Source organism: Channa argus, chromosome 5 (genome assembly GCF_033026475.1).
Source record: "Channa argus isolate prfri chromosome 5, Channa argus male v1.0, whole genome shotgun sequence".
In the NCBI taxonomy this organism is placed as follows: domain Eukaryota; kingdom Metazoa; phylum Chordata; class Actinopteri; order Anabantiformes; family Channidae; genus Channa; species Channa argus.
The window spans coordinates 6,611,696-6,631,776 of record NC_090201.1 but is presented as its reverse complement, the minus strand read 5'-3'; the positions used below and the strand labels follow the sequence as shown (position 1 = coordinate 6,631,776).

The 20,081-nt window shown below is 40.3% G+C and overlaps 1 protein-coding gene across 5 annotated transcripts in view; it reads right to left on the bottom strand.

Annotated features, from left to right (window-relative positions):
• Positions 1-966: 966 nt before the first annotated feature.
• Positions 967-20,081, bottom strand: part of sema3fb (sema domain, immunoglobulin domain (Ig), short basic domain, secreted, (semaphorin) 3Fb) — a 58,154-nt gene continuing 39,039 nt past the window's right edge. For 2 of the 5 annotated variants that reach the window (XM_067505094.1, XM_067505097.1), the window contains 13 exons: positions 19,738-19,831; positions 17,772-17,891; positions 17,371-17,510; positions 16,093-16,207; positions 10,936-11,005; positions 10,677-10,821; positions 10,334-10,556; positions 9,145-9,233; positions 8,979-9,020; positions 7,927-8,083; positions 7,467-7,559; positions 7,120-7,253; positions 967-3,683 (listed from right to left, as the gene is read on the bottom strand). In XM_067505094.1, coding sequence (XP_067361195.1) covers positions 3,222-3,683; positions 7,120-7,253; positions 7,467-7,559; positions 7,927-8,083; positions 8,979-9,020; positions 9,145-9,233; positions 10,334-10,556; positions 10,677-10,821; positions 10,936-11,005; positions 16,093-16,207; positions 17,371-17,510; positions 17,772-17,891; positions 19,738-19,831 — 1,884 coding nt within the window. In that variant the 3' untranslated portion in view covers positions 967-3,221. Of the gene's footprint in view, positions 3,684-7,119; positions 7,254-7,466; positions 7,560-7,925; positions 8,084-8,978; positions 9,021-9,144; positions 9,234-10,333; positions 10,557-10,676; positions 10,822-10,935; positions 11,006-16,092; positions 16,208-17,370; positions 17,511-17,771; positions 17,892-19,737; positions 19,832-20,081 lie in introns of all 5 variants that reach the window. The other 3 variants (XM_067505096.1, XM_067505098.1, XM_067505095.1) reach the window with 2 other exon arrangements.

Sequence of the window (20,081 nt, the reverse complement as noted above, 5' to 3'; positions counted from 1 at the left end):
CAGACCTCACATCTGACTCCAGGTTCAAAAGAAAGTGATGAGTCAGCTCATACAGTTGCACATCTGAATCAAAAGTACAAAAAGCAAATTAACGTACTTTTAAGGTTAATTTCAACCCCTTTTAACCGTACCACAGCTTTTGTGTACATATAAATAACAAGTGAAATATAATCTTATCTATAACCAAGCAATAGAGAAAGTTAAAGGTTTAAGTCACACTTGGCAAGTGTCTGAGTAGCATTTAATCAACACTGACTATTAGCCAAAATGAAATTAAAATAGGCCTGTCAACACTGTACTCCAGTATTACACTGAGGTGGACATTTGTGTATGTTAGCTCATCCACACAGCTAACGTTGTCTGCACTAGTCTAACCTGTGCGTATTTTGTTTGGTTATTTGTTTGTTAGTAATGGGAGTAACTCGCATCATGTCTTCAGGCCCATTGGCCAGCAGACTGTGACTTGTTCAGAGAAGCAACAAAATTAAAGTCATTAACATCTATAACTGTGTGCATTTCTGCAGTAAACATCTGTAGTGAAAAATACCTTCTGACAGCCATTGACTCATCTTATGCTGGCATAGAAAGGAAATACAGTACATTATATTTTCAATAAATAATAAGTTATTTTGTCATATACCTGTTTTGTAAATGCGTAATATTGAGCAATGACTTTTTGAGATGGTGATTTGAGATGTCTTTGTACCCATTGGTGGGAAATTATTATTCATTCCTTCAGATTATAATTATCTGATACTGCAGGATATATTAAAAATTCACGCTAACAAACCTTTAAGTACTGATTATGCTTCATTTGAGCATATTAACTGATGACGATTGAATCCATAGTTAGGTGCAGAGGTACAAACACTCAGAAAAGTCTTCCTCCTGTATCCTTATTACTTCCAGTACTTTCATGACAAACACAAATGCAATGTGTATATTTTATACAAATGTGCATACATATCTCTTTAACAGGTACAACTTTATTCCAAGGATCCAGAGGGTTCCAGAACATGGAAAACATCCAGCATTAAGCCAATCACAATGAAGGGGGAGCATTCCATTCTTATAAAATATAGAACTTTAATTTATTAGTCAGCAACAACAATGGAAAGGGAAGATTTACACAAGTCAATAACATCACCTTGGTGCATGTAGTGTTTTTTCTTTTTTCATAAAATCTGACGATGCGAAAAATACAAAACAAACAAAAACACTCAAAAACTCAAAGACACATTTTTTAAAAAATGCCATCAAATTGTACACCCTTTCTTTGTTCTCGTTTTTTTTTTTTTTTCTTTTCTTTTTGTCAAGCCCCTGGTCGCATTTAAAGGAGTCAATCGGGAGCAGCGAGGGATTCTGGGAACGCAGACAAATTTTTCCAAATTGAGGAGCAGATACAGATACCCGCTGTATGAATTATGGATGTATCTTCCCAGAGGTGTTCATGTGGACGTTCATACAGCCTGAATACAAGCTGCAGGAGGATACCGAAATGACTGTAAATGTCAGAATTGTATGAAATATATTTGTACCTCGTTCCAATTTTTATTTTTCTGGCCATAATTTACCTCTTGAAGTGCTGCTGCACTCATGGTTGTAACAGTACCAGTACTTGAGAGTGAGCATAAAAATTCTACTCAATAGAACCACTAACTCACTCACTTATAGTAACACCCCATCATTCTCTCTATATAATTAAAATGTTACTTTTTAACATTTATAAATGATACTTTCCCATATTACATGCTATCCAAACACATAACCATGATAACTTCACTTTATACCTATTGATATGATTCGACTTGAGTTTGGAAATAATCTAAACTTACGTCAGTGAAAAGCATAATCTATAACAGAGTTGTATTTGCCATAATGAGAACGTCCCTCTGACCATACTGTACAATCTTAATGATGAAAAAAAAAACAGACCAAATAATGTAAAAAATGACCACACGGTACCTTATCAGAATTACAGTACAAACACAGGTTCATGCACACAATGAAAGCCAGTTTCCCAATAATTTGGTTAGTGTCACAACATTGTTACAATGCTCTGTTGTGTATATGGGCTTTTTTTTCCACATATGAATGGCAAAAAAGGAAGAACAACAGATATCTTGTGTGCACAGAGCTTACAACTGTTTTCTGATCTGGGCAACTTTCATCTCAAACTGGATTTGTACAGGTTAACTATACCTTGCCCGAGTGTGCTTGTTGCATTTGGCCCAGCCAAGGTCCCTTGAAAGTAAAAGAATAATGCCCTTTGTGCAAACCCATGACCCTTTATTGCATTTGAAAAGCCACCCAATATATTTCCTAACAGATGTCATTTAATAACAAAAAGGGAAATAGATCTGATGCTTGCTTCTTTTGTTTATCTCTTTTTATTTTCCTGGCCAAAGGAAGTACAATTGAACATTTTGCCAATCCTTTGTTAAGCAAATGTGATTCTCCAGACTCAAAATTAGTGTCAATTATTTTACAATCAATACTCTAGCGAATAAGAAAACAAGGGGAAAAAACAAAAAGCAAGCACCAGTTTTCTGTACGTTTGGGTTCCCATGGAGAACGAACTTGATTCCCCACAATAACTGGGACCATATGTCGATGGTCCCCTTACACTAGAAAGTCTTCTTCTGCCTGCAGCCATGAGGAGGTTGCATCACCGGCGTTACTGGATCTTCCAGAACTAAAAGAGTCCTGGCATTAAGTCAAAGCAAGCAGGAATCAGCAGAGATCCCATCACCCCTTCTCAGGGACTCATTTCCCCATCAGAAAGCTTTTTGTAGCTTGCTCCCAAAAGCTTACATGCTTGATAGCACATTCCAAACAGTCACCAAGGTTATTTAATGCTGACAGATGAGTTTTGTAATGACAGTAACAGCAACAATAAAATTAACATCAATAACAACAATAATATTAGCCCCAAAGGTACCTATACACAAAGAGCATGTTTTTTTCTATAAGTACAAAGAAATCCACAGAATGATACTATATACAACCTACAATAAATACTGTGTCTCATATATCTTACTGCTTGAAAGAATGTATGTGGGTTTTATTTGTAAGCCTCTTTTTTCTCAGTTTGTATTTTTTTTCAGGTTTGTGGATTTTTTTTTTTTTTCACGTTGCTACTCTCAATGAGTCTCTCCCAGTTTTCACAGGGTGTGGGGGGAAGGGTGGATCAGGGTGTTTCAGACACAAATCTAAGCTCCTCATGTCTCTGTCTCCTCCTGCTCCTCTTTCTCCTCCTCCTCCTCCTCCTCCCCGTGATGCCGGCGGTTGCGGGGTTTCTTTTGCTCCTTGAGCTCCTTCAAGTCTTTGGCCTTAAGGGAGCCCAGGAGGGGGTCTCCGAACTGCCAGTAGTCCTGGCAGTACTGATTGATTAGGTTCATCTCTGGCTGGCTAAGGATGGTCAGGAGGTCCTTGTACTGGCCTGCGCTGGGGGTCCACTGGGTGCTGCTGGAGTGGAGCGAGGAAGGCACCAGTCCTCCCCCGCCCTCCACCAGCAAATTGTTGACAGCCCGGCTCGAGAGCACCACCAACTGCAGCTTCACTAATGTGTGTTTGAAGTTCTTCTCTGTGGCTGTGCACTGGTACATGCCAGAGTCAGAGGGCTGCAGAGACCGCAGGAGTAGACCTTGCTCTGTCTTCAGAATCCGACCATCAGAACGCATCTGCAGAGACAGAGGCCATGAAAGGCCATGAAATGCCTGCATTATAGGTGTAATGCAAAGATACTGAAGACTCTATGTAATTATGTGTTTATGTGTCAGTATGTGTCATGGTGTCTTTTGTAAACTGTTTCTACAGCCATTTAAATTGCTGTTTGTACATAATACATTTCTCAACCTAAATTCTATACATTTTGTAGCTTAATATTTCAACAGAGGGAAAAAAAAGCTCATTAATATGCAATCTTTCAGCCCAGCTGCATATCATAACACATTCCTGGTATTAATTTGAACTTGTTTCCTCAAAGTGTGAATAAAAGATATGATATGGAACTAGAAAAGGCAATTTCCAAGGAAATTACGTGGGAGAGCTGTTAAGTCGCCCGGTAGAGGCCGACCGCTCAGAAGCGGCTGAGAGCAGAGGCGTTTGTACGTTCAAAGCCGCAAACGCTGAAGAGAGATAAATACAAACAAAAAGAGAAAGAAGAAGATGACAAGAAAAGGAAAAAATCCAAAATCCCAGGAAAAGTTGAATTAAGAAAAGAAAAAAGTAGAAAGTAACAATGGAGGAAGTAAATAAGTAAAAAGTTGATATTTAAAGTGTAAAGAAGCAGAAAAAGAAGCAAAGTAAAAAGTTGCTATTGAAAGTGTAAAGAAAAAAGTAAGAAGTGAAAAAGCAACAACTTGATTAACAAAAGTGGAAAGAAGTAGTAAGAAACAAAGGAAAAGGTAAATATTCCCAAAGTTAAAAGAAACAAAGAAAGAAGCAAAGTAAAAAAGTTGCTATTAAAAGTGTAAAGGAAGAAGTGAAAAAGCAACAACTTGATTAACAAAAGTGGAAAGAAGTAGTAAGAAACAAAGGAAAAGGTAAATATTCCCAAAGTTAAAAGAAACAAAAAAAAGAAGCAAAGTAAAAAAGTTGCTATTAAAGTGTAAAGAAAAAAGCTAGAAGTAACTAATTAGAAATGAAGGAACCATTTTAATGCTGAAAAACTGTTGAAAAAAATAAAAAGTTGAAAAGAGCTTTTAATTTGAAAGTGTGTTTCCTGTCTGTGTCTGCGTGGTAGTTTGTGTGTCCACTGTAGGGAGACTTCAAAACAAACTCATTTTAGCATTTAAATGCTAAATAATTAAAATAAGAATGATAAAAGGCTTTTATTTTGAAAGTGTGTTTCCTGTCTGTGGGTGTGTGTGTAGGGAAACTTCACCACAAAGTCATTTTAGCATTTAAATGCTAAAAAGTGGATAAAATATTATGAAAGGCTTTTATTTTGAAAGTGTGTTTCCTATCTGTGAGGGTGTGTGTGTAGGGAAACTTCACCACAAAGTCATTTTAGCATTTAAATGCTAAAAAGTGGATAACATATTATGAAAGGCTTTTATTTTGAAAGGGTATTTCCTGTCTGTGAGGGTGTGTGTCTGTGTGTGTCTCCACTGTGTATGTTGAGGGAGAAAAACTCAGGTAAAGTGTGTGGACACAGCTCTGAGGCTGATTACATGACGTCATGCAGCTGTGTCCGTTACCATGACAATGACTGCTGCCCGCCTGCTGAGTCATGTGAGCCAAATGCAAAGGCAGGCTGGAAAAGTGCTGAGACTATGCCTCGCAAAATGCTCAAAATATGAAAAAGTATTAGTCCTATCGAAACAATTCAAAAACTGTGAGTGACAAAAGGCTTCAATGAACACACTGATGTACTTTATTTGAAGATACTCCATAAAATGAAGGCGTGGTGGCGATTTTAAAACAGCCCCCCGTTTGTGATTTGATTAGAATTTAAGAACCTCTGTTATAATGGGCTCCAATGGGAGTTTTGACGGCACTCTCTCTGCTTCTGGACACTTGGAGAAAGAACCGTCAGTCCTGTCACTATGAGAGTTACATTTACTGAAAGAAGACAAAAATACCTACATTCTGATGTATAGTTTGTTTATGTAAGATTAAAGTTGACTGAATTTCACATTCCGCAATACACACTAATGGAAAAGTCGAAAAAGCTCCAAAAGTTGCCTAAAACTAAAACTGCGATTATTCAAAAAGTATAAAAGATAGAAAGAAGCTGATCCACCCAGAAAAAGTTGAAAGGGACTAGACCCGTATAAACTTTAAATGAAGTTTCTACTCCAAAGTATGACGACACAAGAGGCAGATGAAAAGTGGCAAGTTGAAGGGAAATTTTAAGTGCCTTCCATTCATTTTCTATGGGAAAAAAAGTTCATAAAAAGTGAAATATAATAAAAAGTATAAAAGTTATTAATGAGAAAAGTAATACCACCCCTGTCCTAAAAGGGACCTACGTTTAGGAAGTGGAACGAAGTTTCTACGACAAACCGTCTAGGACTAGATAGCGACCGAAAAACGGGCTATAATAATAATAATAATAATAATAATAATAATAATAAAGAAAAGGATCTCAATAGTGTGAGAGCTGTGCTTACAGCTCTCCCACTAATAATAATAAAGAAAAGGATCTCAATAGTGTGAGAGCTGTGCTTACAGCTCTCCCACTAATAATAGTAATGGAAGGAGGAATGGAAATATAAAAGTTGATTTAAAAAATGCTCTTACGTGTCCTTGCTAGTGAGGGTAAAAAACTACATTAGTGTATTTTAATGGGGGTTCTACAATTGTAGAAGAAAAATTAAAAACAGGGAAAAATCTAAAAAAAATCTCTGGGCATTGGACATGTTAGTTTGAAACAGTCCCTAACTACAGTTCAGCTACAGTGTTACCACACAGGGCTTCATTATTAGATCATGATGGAAACAAAGGTGCAACAATCATTCAGTGTTTATCCCACAAAGCACGTAAATTAGGTATAAGATCAGGAGTAACGCTCTCTGTGCCTCCACATCCATGAATCTGATGAGGTGATGATTTTCTTGCTCAGAAAGAATCAGATTGATGAGGCAGCAGCAAGGTCAATTCTGCCTATGGGATTAGAGATCATCTAAGAGAATAGTCAATAAAAGAGAGGCAGTAACACTACAAAACTTCACAATAAAAGTTTAACTAGTGCCTCAGGGTTGTATATCACAGCAGAAGGCTTTTTCACAGCTTTATCACAGCTTTATGTGTCCTTCCCCATGGGCTCGAGACCCCTCGGAGGTCTGTGTGAGAAATCCGGCCTCATTCAATCAGAGCCTGAAATTATTTAATAATTTTAACAGATAATCTGAAAACGCGAGGAGACATTTTTCATATGTGTCATACCAGGAAGCAACAAAATGAAATAACGTACTGTGTGTCCAAAAGAATTCCTTGATTTCATCATTGCAAATCTGTCACTAAAGCATGTCAGTAAAGTTCCAGCTAAATCTGTACTTTATTCGTTCTTTATACAGAATAATTAATGCATTTAAAAAAACTATCCCATTAATACGCTTACAACATTTAAGAATAAGAGCTGTATATATGCTACTGTATATGGCGGCTCACCTCTTTCTTGCGGTCGCTGTTGTCTCTCTGCAGATGCCATTTGATGACAGCATGTGGAGAGCGGGCCTGACACTCCAGGAAGGTGCTGCTTCCCTCCACCCCATACTGCACCATCTCCAGAGTGTTCTTATTGGCTGCAGGGCAGAAAGACAGAGAGGGGGGGATTTCCATGGCAACCAAAACACTCATTACCATGAGCTTCTTAGTGCCAAAATCTCAGTTGTGGCCAAATCAAAGACCTTTTAGCAATACGGCTTGTTTCTGATTACTGCAGAATACACTTGTTACAGCCCCTAACAAATGTAATGTCCTTGTTAGCCAAAGCCTTGTGAGATTTTTGATCTTACCATTAGAGTTAAAGCCTCTGCACTGGCGAATGGGGTTCCCATACTTGACGTCCTGCCTCCGGCTACGTCTAAAGGGGTCAGACCAGTATTGCCAAATAAGGAGAGAAAAAATCATAAAGCAACCGCAAGCCATTCAAAGCCATTCAAAAATACATAAAGCCACTAAATAATTACATTCAAATGAAGACCACAACCCCATTATGCTGTCACCGCAACATGTGAATGTACATGTTTTAATAGATACAATTATAAAACCACAGGTTTATTATTATTAGTGCAGCATTAACCACGAGTACCCAAACACCAAAATGACCATATTAAAACAGATTAGAACGCCATTAAAACAGCCATCCAGCCATCCGGGCAGGCTAATTCGAGCATCCTCGAACACACCAGCTGAATCAGTCAGTTAGTCCTTGTGTTAGTGTATTTCATGCCAGCACTGCTGTTGGTGCTCACCTCTTCTGTGAGGCAGAGTAACGGGAGCAGGACTTGCCATCCCAGGCACAGTACGGGTCCCTGGCCAGACAGCAATCAGCACAGGCCTCACCATACACATCACACCGATGAAGGGCCAACTGGGTCAGCCCGACCACAGATGACACATACAGCTGTTGCTGTTGAGACAAGATGGAAAATGGTATTAAACAACTTCAAGTGACACTATACTGACCATAAAACAATAGGAACAATAGTAAGGAGGAAAAACTAATATTGAGGGAAATAGTGACATTATTAAAAATGTAAGGGTCTCGAAATGATTTGCTCTATTTGGATCTAAAAATGCGTGAAGACAAATCAGGTTTTTTAAGTTGGATCTGACACTAGCATTTAAGAAATAAAATTCATACTTAAACATCTGGAATGCAGAGGACAAGTAATTGAGTAGAGTTACCTAAAAGTTTCTATCTTAATTTGTAAAATAATAATCAGTATATTCAGGTAAATGATTTTCAGAGTAATATTTCCAGTATTGAAGTCAATAACATACATACTGCACATTTGAAAATATTCATTAAACATTCGGTGGATTGTCAAATTCTAATCTTTGTGGCCATAATTTCGTAGCATACAGAGAATTGACAAAGCCAGATGGATGTCATGGTCTACATGTAAAATCTAGTCCTGTGCTGTGCTCATGCAGCAGCACCCAGTGGATCATCTGGGTGAATACTGAGCTCATCTTTATCAGGTTTCCATCATAATTTTATGATCAGCTGTTTAAAATTCATCAGTCTGGCAGGCTGTGTGTAATACAAACTGTCTGTCCTTGGAATGATATCATAACATGTGGAGGAGCTCAGGTACTTAATTACTTTGAAAGACAACACTAAACTCTAATGTCTTTTCCATATTTTAGTCTTTGGTATCTCCCCTGCAGCTGCGGCTGCATACAGTGCATGCAGCTTGTGGACTTTCCTTCACGTCCCCCTCCCCACACACACACACTTTATGTGAGCAAAGGTTAACTTGTTACGGTTAAAGGTAAATCTCTTGCGTAGACCTGCTTACCCTTTTGGATGAGATCTTCATTGTTGTGACTGGAGTAGGAAACTTGATGAAGAAAAACAAGTGTGAGCACAGTGTGTTATTTTTATACCAGATGAAATGTGACAGACAGAGGCACTAACAAAATGGGAAAAAAGTATAGAAAGGACAAGAAAGAGCAAGTGCTCACCTTGAAAACCTCTACCTCCTCCAGGACCAGCTCCTCGGTCTGCAGGTCATCACTGGGCAGCACAATGACTTTCTGAACTGTCCCCTTGTCTGTGGACCACAAAACACTCCTGTCAGCTACACACCTGCAACCTCACACCTATCCGCCTGTCAGCAGCCTCTTACATTCCCATTTTATTCTCTCAGCCACCTCCAACAAGGGATAATCCTTAAATCAACAGGCTCCACTCTACTCTTCACCCCTGTCACATGGTTCTCCTCAGTTGGATCTTTAAGCAAAGGCGTGAGGCTCTGTTTTACTCACTGCTGCCATCATGACAAAACTCTTCTGCCACCGTCTGCTTCATTTTTACACTACCTTGACCTATTCATGTAGATGCAATAGGACATTCCCTGGCCCTCTCTAGCAAGTTTGATTTCTGTAAAGAGTAAGGCATTCCTATGAACAGGATACTGAGATTTATTATGACTTCTGTATTGAACTTCAATGTAGGGCTGAATGGCTGCCTTTGACAGCAGCTGAAAGAACAAACAATCCTCCTGTGTGACCTGCCATTGCACACAGGCCCATTAGTCTCCAGCCTGTAATGCACGGCTGAACAAAGGAGCCAGTTAAGAGGCATCATGTGCAACATGTGAGGGCTGCACACCGTGAGGGGACTGCTGCTGTCATAGCGGGGCCTTATTAAAGGTTTAAGACATGCAGGCAAATGGGTAATCTTTCTTACACTAGTGGGGAAGATTAAGGTGATGGATATACTAACTGTACCCTCCTCCTCCTCCCTTCTTTCACCGCCCTCCTGCTGTTGATCCACCTCTGCCCTCCAGGTACAAATCTCCTGTTGTTTACTTCATGTGAATAGAGCTAGACACAAACCCTTTCATTGGTTAAATTTCCACTCAAGCACAAAAGGCAAGAATGCTTTTCTCTTTAATGATAAATGATTCCAGAGGCGACAAGCCCTCCACTTACGTGGGATTTATTTCCAGGGGGGGAATTTTTTTTTCTCTCCACTATTTGACTTCTTGCTGTTACTGTCATTCACCATTCTGACTATGATCAAAGAGCTTACAAGTTCAGACAGATTGTTACGTACGTGTTAGTCTCTTAAAAATAACCCCAATAAAGGTGTGGTGGTTTTATAAGCAGACAAAATTTTAAACACATTTAAAGTTTGGGTAACACTCACCAGTTCCTAAGAAGAGCACTTCATAGTTGCCATCTGCAGCTGTCACCTGGTCCACTGTGATGGTGGTGAACTCATAGTCCACATTGGTCCGAACCACCAGGGGGCGCTTGTGCACTGGATACACAGCATTGTACATGGCAGGGTGATTCCTCATGAAGTTAATCACTTCATCTGGATAGTCCTTCGTAGACTTCATGTTAGGGGTAAATGTACCTCCAGGGCACTGAAAGATAAGTGAAAGTCTGTGTTACATGTTTCCAACTTTGGTGCCGACACCTGCATCACTTCAGAGAGAAGTCACTGCTATGCCAGCTTGCTGTGGGACTCATGTGGTGGGGCTCACCGTGCCAGGGCGGGGGTAGGGGATCTTCCCGGTGTAGGCCACCCACTGGTAATTGGGACCCTCCTTGTGGGCGAAGGGTCCATTGAAGACCATGCGAATGTCAGCCATGGAGTACACACAAACTGCTGAGCCTTTAAAAACTGAGCTGTGAACAGGAGGAACAGGATGCGACAGGAAAAGAAGTCAAGTAAATATGTCTCCCAAAGTAAAAGAAAGAGTAGCCGTTGAAATATGCTGTATTTTAGTACATGACACTAACCCAGAGACAGAGAAGACTCCATATATCACAGGATTTTTTGTGTCCTGTGTTGGCTGGATGTAAACATCTCCTGTAAGAGGAAGGAGAAAACAAATCATGTCAGCATACAGGGTGAAGTAAACATCAAGCTTCACAGCATGAGCACTCCTCTTTATCATCATTTACACAGCTGTCAGATCATCAAATCGCTCTTAGCTAGAAACACCTTTAGGCTCCAGCTTTGTTGTGTATATCTTATGTCCAAAACTACAAAGCATTTTTGACATTTTAATAAAAATAAAAATTATTACTAAAAATCTGATGGCCGCACCAAGCAGAACTGACCAAAAATGATGCTTAAATGAATTATATCATTATAAAGAGATAACATTTTATTCTCATGTACATTTAAGGTGGTTTCATATATTTTGTCACAATAGAATTCGAGCAGTTGCAACCAGGCAGATTATTCTTCGTTTCTGACTGGCTGACCAAAACTTCTTATGTTGCTAATGTGCAGCCAAAAAGAACAGAAACATTAGCTAGTAGTCTAATGGAAATAACAAGAGGTAAACCCCCCTTGATATTGTCAAGCCTGCCATTCCCATATCCTGCTGATGGAAACTGTAGGTGTAAAACAACAGTAATCATCCCAGCTCAACAAGAATCTGAAGAATGATCTTGGGAAGGACATGTGGGAACAAGATAACAGCCACTAATGAACACCGAGATGCTATTTCACCTAATCAAACAATCAAAGTAAATCAATCCAACAAACATGGATAATAGAGTGATAGTGTCTAGACCAGAACAACATGATTGTAGAACCACCTGACTTGTGAGGACACAGAAAATTTAGGGATTCTTGTCTCCATGCTTCCATGGTTTATGTCGTCCACTTGGAGGGAAAGAAAACTTCTCTTCTCTCCCAAAGTAGGACTGCATCATATGCTCTCAAGCCAATTCTGGAGCTCTGTAAATCATGAAGTCTCACTATCCTACAGGGCTCTGACATTGGACACTGCCTGATTTAGATTATCCTGCTGTTGATACTGAGAAAAAGTCTGTGGCAACAAATAAGGAAGAGCTACACACATAAAGCTCTGACCTGTTCGGTACCTGACCTAAATGCTTCTCCCAGAAGACATGTTCACTGTCTACAACAGGACAAGGGCCATTGGTACATGTGCTCCCAACCTAATTGTGCACATGGGACATGATCGGAGGAGTGTAGGGGAAACCAGTTAGAAAGCTAAGAAACAACATACAAGTGGAAGAGAAGCTAAAAATCTAACTATGTGAAATTGTGGAAACAGAAGAATAATTGATCAGATATGAAAAAGTCCAAGGAGCCTTCCTAGTTGAGATTTATGGGCTCACAGTCCCACATAGACCAGCATGAGAAATTGGCTGTCAGGCTGCTATGCAGATAGAATGATACATGGAGGGTGTGAGTATTGTCTTTGAATCTGAACTGCTGGGTTCTGGTCCTGTCCACAGAGAATCAGTTGAGCCTTCCTCCAGTCTGCAATGAGCTCATTCCTGGAGAAACAGATAAAGCTGAGAGATCGCAGGCACATTTCTCAGTAGCTACCAGGTTTCCCAAAGTCAGACAGCCACACACACCCACACCACCATGCCATCTTCCACAGCTGCCACAGCCAGAGCAGTGGAACGGTCATGGGTTGCCGTGAAAGCAGCACGACAGTCTTTCATGGGTGTCACACAACAAATGATCCCTGTCATGACATACAGCTGTTGCGCGCATTTGCAGAAAAGAAACTGCTGTGGCCAAGGAGCAGCTACAGTATCACGATCACAGCTCATATGCAGTCGCTAAAATCAAATCAAGGATTCAGGAAAATGGGAAAAAAGCTTCAACGGGGACAACTTAGCCCCATCGTGTTAATAATGGAGAGGAAGGGATCCAGGTTCCACAACAATCTTTCCAATGTTTGTATGGCAACAAAGTCTCAGACTCCAAGTACTGTTGGATTAGCCTTTGGGTTTCGAATGCTGTCTGTTTCTCCTTTTTCCCTGTTTGTCTCTATTCTCTTTCAGTCTCTGACTTTTCACTTTGAGCCATTTAGGTTCAGCTTGTCATGTAGGACCAATAGCAGTTACATATTTCAACTGTAAAAACTCCCCAGGTCTCAGACGTGCTTTACCATAATGTCATTCTACAGAACACTACCATCCTAGGACTACAGATGCTTTGGACATTTCAACAAACGTCATAGTAGTGAGTTTTGGACCTTTTATTAAATCTCTCAAAGAAAGGTGGAAAGTTTAAGAAACTTCTGAGTCAAGCATGGCCCGCTGAACTGGGAATACGTGTCTTGGCTTGAAACATGCTTCAGCTGTGAATGCATGTACAGAACAGTGCCTATAGTACATGTCAGTACTGTTTGAAGAATGAAACAAAGTTCCACTTATTTCCTCGTTGCCAAAAGTTAGGTCCAGCTGGGAAAATTAATACTACGTTGATATTACAGTTTAATATGAAGCCACCAGCCACCATGTTGCAATGACTGGACACCAAGGGAAAGAACTAATCAGGCTGTGTCCAAAAAGAGCCGTTTTCCCATTTCCCGTCTTTATTCTAGTGGCTCAGTTGGTAGAGTGGCCACCTACCGACCATAGAGTCGGAGGCTCGCTCCACGCTCCTCCCGACTACATGCCAAAGTGTCCCCGGGCAAGAGACTGAACCCCCAACAGCTCATTCCCATCTCCTGTTGCACAGTGCTGGTCCCATGCCTGGTATAAATTGGGGAGGGTTGCGTCAGAAAGGGCATCCGGCAAAAAACAACTGTGCCAAATTAACATGCAGACAAATGATCCGCTGTGGCGACCCTGAACTCACAGGATAGGCCGAAAGGACAAAAAAATAAAAACTTCCTAGGCTAAGCTAATCAGCTCCTGGCAGTAGTTTCACGTTGATCTGACAGATGTGAGAGCGGTGTCAATCTTCTCCTCTAACTTCCTGCCAAAAAAGTAAATGAGTGAATGCATCAAACTGGCCAGTGTGCAGTATTCTCAAGGAAACATTTACCCTTGTGAAATCTTAAAATCCCTGCTTTCCTCTGTAAAGACAAACTTTCCAGCAGCAGAGCTTTATAAACATTTAAACTAGACTGCAAATGTGAATCCATTAGCATAAAACTCAATCGTAGCCAATTTACTGTCCCCTCTAGGAGTCCTTGGCAGGGATACCTGCTCTGCAAACTGACATGTGCATGTTTCTTTATTGCTCTAAGGGCCAGTCTATGTTGTCATGCCATGCCCTTGTTTATTCACTAGCCTGCTCCGTTACACATTTACAGCCTCATTCAAGCAATATCCTGAAAATCATCATCTGTGCCAAACAGTGACAACTCTCCAACCCTCCCACAGAACAACTTAACACAACACACCGATGCCAACACTGGACTGACCGTTAAAGAGAGAACTCTAATTTGTAAAGGCAAAGTAAGCCCATTTCCCCTCTGTTGCTTTTACGTTGTTTAAGTGAACAAGCTGCTGCCAGTAAAATCCACTGTTTTCAAGTGTTTCTCACTTTTGCAGTTGTTCAAAGATGGACATAACTGTCACGTGTGAAAGCTAAACATCTTTTAGAACTGCAGGCAGATATAAGTCAGGACTGTGTCAGACACACAAACACAAAAAAACTATCACCGGGTTTGACAGACTTGGCACTTTTCATTCTTGAGATTACTTCAAGAGCCGCACGCATCGGTCCCCTATCACTCTGTGGCTCTATTTTAAACCAGTGAGACAGAAAGAGACACGGCTTCCCCTGGACAGGCTAAACGTTTCACAGCCACGGACATTCCTGCTTGGTGATATGATCTGCTCACCATCAGCCCTCCTCCTTTGCACACTCTATAACAGACACTATTATTGAAGACATCTTGAAAGAAAATGACAATTACAGTGGTGGGATTTTGTGTGTCATGTACATGACAGCATGCAGTATGGGTCATATAATGCAACTGGCTTGCCATATGGGCCCAGGACTGAGTTGCCTGAGTGTGTGTGTGTATGTGTGTGTGTGTGTGTGTGTGTGTGTGCATATGTGTTTGCACAAGCACAGAGCAGGTGCTGCATTAGAAACAGACCCCGCAGTAGACTAATCTATACTTAATATTTCAGATGTGATCATACACGACAGGAACCTGAAAACTAATATGTCTAGAATAAATCTAGTTGTGTCATATTTTTTTTTTCTTTGGCATTGGATACCTACTGTCAAAATGATTAACTGCACAAAGAAGAGATTTGCTTTCTTTCAATAAAACATGGTTTAACCAAAGTTCTTGGCTAAGCACCAGTAGTAATACTAAACTTTTTTAAAATGTGGTATTTCTATGTGTTATCTACAATCTAGTGTATACAGAGAGCAGCCACAACATAAAACCAATGACATCCAGATTTAATAATATTGATTATGTCATTTTATTGGAGCCTGTATTAGGCAGCATGTGAACAGTCAGTTCTTAAAGTAGATGTGTTAGAAGAAAGAAAACATGGGCAAGCATAGCGTGACTTTGACAAGGGCCAGAATGTGATGAGTTAACAACTGGGTCCGAGTCTCCAAAATGGCAGAGGCCTTATGAAAAGTCTGACTTGAGACATGTCAGAGCCATTTAAGTGCCAAGGAAAAGCTACATGATATTAAGTAGGTGGTTTCAATGTTGTGGCTGATCAGTTTTGCTTCAAATTCTGTGCTTCAAATTAAAACAATAAATTATTAATTATTAGGTACTGGATTACTTGATCAAAAATGCAAATTGTTTTGTGTTTTTGATGAAACAATTTATTTTAAGATATTGAATTGGTTTCTGGGTACGTTATGTTAATTATTTTCTGGTTAGGATATTTTACAGAGCAAATAATAAATTAATTACTAAAGAAAATAATCTTTATTTGCAGCCCTAGATGTGCAGGGTGTTTGCTGGAAGAAAAGCAATGATAGCCACTTTGGCTGATCTGACAAAAAAAAAATGCACCACCACCTACAGAAAAAATAAAGGAGAAGAAGTGACAGGGTTGGCAGCATGTTTGATTGACAAAGATGTCTACAACACCCCCACCCACACCAAGTAACCTACAGATTACCATTTTAACTGCACACAGTGAGAAGAACCTTAAAAAAAAAATCCTTGTTTTTGTACTTACGAAGCTCATCAAAGTGTGTCTCCATGCCGTCAGTCCCCGGCACCGAGCAGATGAGCCTGGCCTTCAGGAAAGTGCTCCACTTGTTCACCAGACAGCAGTGGCCTCCGTCATCATTCTGTATGTGAGAGGGTGGAGCAGACACAAAACAGTTTCTCCATCACTTGTTCATACTCACATCCTCCTCTGTTGTCCTACTGAACACAAACCCAGGTGGAGCACACACACACACGCACACACACACACACACACACGGTACATGTTCATTTGCAAAGCCAGGAAGCTAAAAGAAGGCAGTGGGGACTGTGATGGTAAACACTGCCTCCTCCTATTTAGACACTTCCATCTGTGGTGGAGCAAGGCCAGAATCTCTCCCAGTAAGAAAGAGATGAAACCAGTATGTGCTTCCAGAATCAGCATCCTTAGAGAACATCACACTGTGATGAGAAGTCATATTTATTCTAATATTTAATTTTAATGGGTGGGATATGCCCTTTTGATGAATCCCATTTTGGGAGTTGAAACGTTTACAATAATTTCCAGTGTAATTACAGTATGTGACGGAGTGTATTTTGGTAGTGTGCAGGGTGCAGAGAGTAGTGATAAGAGGATCCAGATGTGTGCCGAGGCAAGACTGACACGTTCTGGTCTCTGGAGGCCATAGCCAGAGCCCACTGAGAGGGGGATTAGTGTTTGTGTGCCGGGTCAGCGCCTGACTCCCTCAGAGAAATTCAATGGCGAACAGCTGAGGCATCGAGCACACGTAGGCCAAATTTTCTCGCTCTCACAGCCATAAGCTTATACCTGCAGTAATGCTCACACATGCACAAGAACAGATAGGGGAGCAGAGACACTCACATTACCTGAATGGTGTAGAGCCAACAAGACATTTTTTCTTAATTGCTTGTATAGTTGAGCTGCCTTTGCTTTCTAAAGCACACAGGCTTTATATTTAAGGTTTGTTTTTCAAAGCAGTGAGTTAGTTCCTGCCATGTACACTAAGTGTTTAAGGACTACCATGGAGATGAGGTCAGGTGATCATGAGGTCAGAGGTCAAGGGTCAATCTCACAGACAGAGGGAAGCATTGTAGACGGGAAGGTTAAAGACACATGTGGATTCCAGCATGTCAGTGTTGACCAAATACTAGTCCTATGCCCGTAAACATTCAAAAATACGAGGCAGCCCCGCCTCCGGACGTTTTAGCCTGTTTCTCATATGGATGGTTTTCTTTCCATTAAGATTACATCCCAAAATAAACACGCTCTCAATTGTGTACACACCAAGCAGATGCGTCCTATACGAGACTGGGTCACAGGAATCTGGCCCATCTCAGAGGACTTCTCCCGGAAGAAGAAATACAGCTTGTCATCGTTTCTCTCCGCACTGTCTGGGATGAGTTGTACGTGGATGAAAGTGGGGTCTGTGGGAAGCAGAGATGGTGAGATGTTTAGGTAATAGGATTGGGAAAAAAGATTTGGGAAAAACATCTGGCTGAAATCTTTTAAAAAGACATTTCCTGTTTATTAGTCATGAATGACTCTAAACACACTGTATGCAAATACCAAAATCTTTGTACTTTAGCCATACATCCTTGTAATGCATATTAAAAGTCATGTTAAAATATTATACGCTAAATGAAATTAAATATGTTTATAATTTCAGCCTAAAAAAGGACATTTACCATTCAACCATCTGGAGTTATACTGATCTGTTCGCATGGCAGTCTTTGTCCCCAACGTACGGAAAATGGCAGAGTCAGTTCCCATAAAGTCAACATACACCCCAGCATACAGTTCACCATCTGAGAAAGAGAGAAAACTGTTCACTTGACTGAAATTCCTTGACTGACCAGCACCTCCCTCGACACAAAAGCTTTTTATTTCAAGTTTTTTTTTATTTGTCTTCACTTAGACACAATGTGGTCAAAGCAATATGGAAAATCAATGTTTGAATAACTGTAATACATGATCATACTTTATTGTATTTCACAAATCCCATATTTTCTTAAATGTCCTAGAAAGAGTTCCTAGGTAACTGTAATTTATTGGATTTACATATAAATCCACTAAATATCGGCGTAACTTGTAACTAATCACATGCAAGAATATCTGGCTTTCTCAAAACATGAAATAAATTTATTGGGAGTAACTATATTTGCTCTTTCAGTTTTCCTTGTAATCAGTGTGAACCTTTATTGTTCTTTTCAGGGAACGTCAGAGGAAATAATTAAGAAATTATTGGACATAATAATTGAACATAAAATAGCGTTCCAAAAGCAGCAATCAGCTTCGAAACCTCCTTAAACAGCTTTCACACACTCTCACACACACACACACACACACACACTTAAAATATGAGCACGTCCATGTGCGCAGACTGACTAATGTACACAACAGCCTTGTTAAGCCACGGGAAAGCAAGGTGTTGGTCCTCCAGCTGCTGTAAGGGCCCCACTTGAGAGCAGGTGGGACTGTCAGTGCTCTTATACATGGAGTAAAGACACAGCAGGAGGTAAAGCAGAGGAAACAAAAACATTGTCCTACCACCATTACATTCAATGTCATGGTCGCTGGCAGCGCTCTATGCAGATTGATGGTATATCATTAAAATGTCCATGCATGATAGGATGTCTAATGTGGTGGAGAGCTGAAGAGTTAATGGTCAATAGTAAATCTATTGCTGTGGTACCGAGTTCTTAATCCTTATCAACACTAACAACAGTGTCCCTTGTATGATGCTAACTGGTGGAGGTAGGAGGTAAATCCATCTTGGATGACAGCACTGGTTCCATACTGGTCATCTGGCAGTGTGCTAATGTGGGAAAGCAATGCCAGTGATTTACACCCGCTGTCTCACCCCACGGAGCAAAGATCGCCTTTCACTGGTGGCAACTGTGTGGTCTGGACCTGACTAAGTGACCTTGGGCAAAGGGACAGAGGACGCTGCTTTCATGAGTGCTACAACAGATGATAAGTTACAGTATCCAGAGTGAACATGGTCATACATTTAGATGACAGATAAAGGAGATCATTTGGAAATGATGGGATTTTTATCTAGCATAAAGTTCGGAAATCTTTCACGGACGCTCAGGTAAGATGCCCTTAAAGGAAGCATCAACCTTTTCATGAACCTCAGCTCTGGGTTCACCATTAATTTGCCTGTAAATATGAAAAGTAAGAGATGGTCTAACCATTAAAACCTTGGTAAATATTGGAATAAAGGAGATTTTGACACAGTATAAGGTGTATTATTTTTACATGTCCTAGAAAATTTGATTGAAAGACATTATTTCCCCAGTGAAGAATTCACATATTAATAGGCACGTATTATTGTACCCATCTCCACCCAAGCAAGAAAAAAAATCCTTGGGATGTAATGATTAGGCTGATTACACTAAGCAGCTCACTGTGGGAAATAGGCACAGAACGAAAAGAGATACTTGGCTTGACCTTTTTTGGCATTAATGACAGATGTTAAATATTTTTTGTTAACATAGTTTGCTAAAAATATAAACTTTGAGGGGAAAGAAGGACATAAAAAGCAGGAGATAAAAGACAAAGAATTCTTATGGGATGAGTCTAAAAGGAGCTGGGGTGGACTGTACCCATGTCTACATCCTCTTGTGACCAAACCCAGAAGATACTCACTGATCAAAGCTGACACACTGTTGAGCTTTGGGTCGTAGGAGCACTTTCCCTTCCCAGATTCCACTTTGCCCGGCTCCAAGTGGAAGATTTCTTCCTGGAGTGGAAAAAGATCACATGGAGAAGCTAAGAAATTCAGTACTCTTCATCTTGTCACTGTTATTCCCATGTGTTGGGAAAAAGGAGGCAGTGTATGTGCTCCCTGTGACTCCTGTGGGACTTACACAGCCTGATGGGAGATGAAGTGTTAGAATAATGAGCATGCATTCATACAGAAAGATACATGTGGGGAAAGCAAGGAATTTCTAATCTATCTCCATGCCACTCTAGTGGAGAATACAATGTGT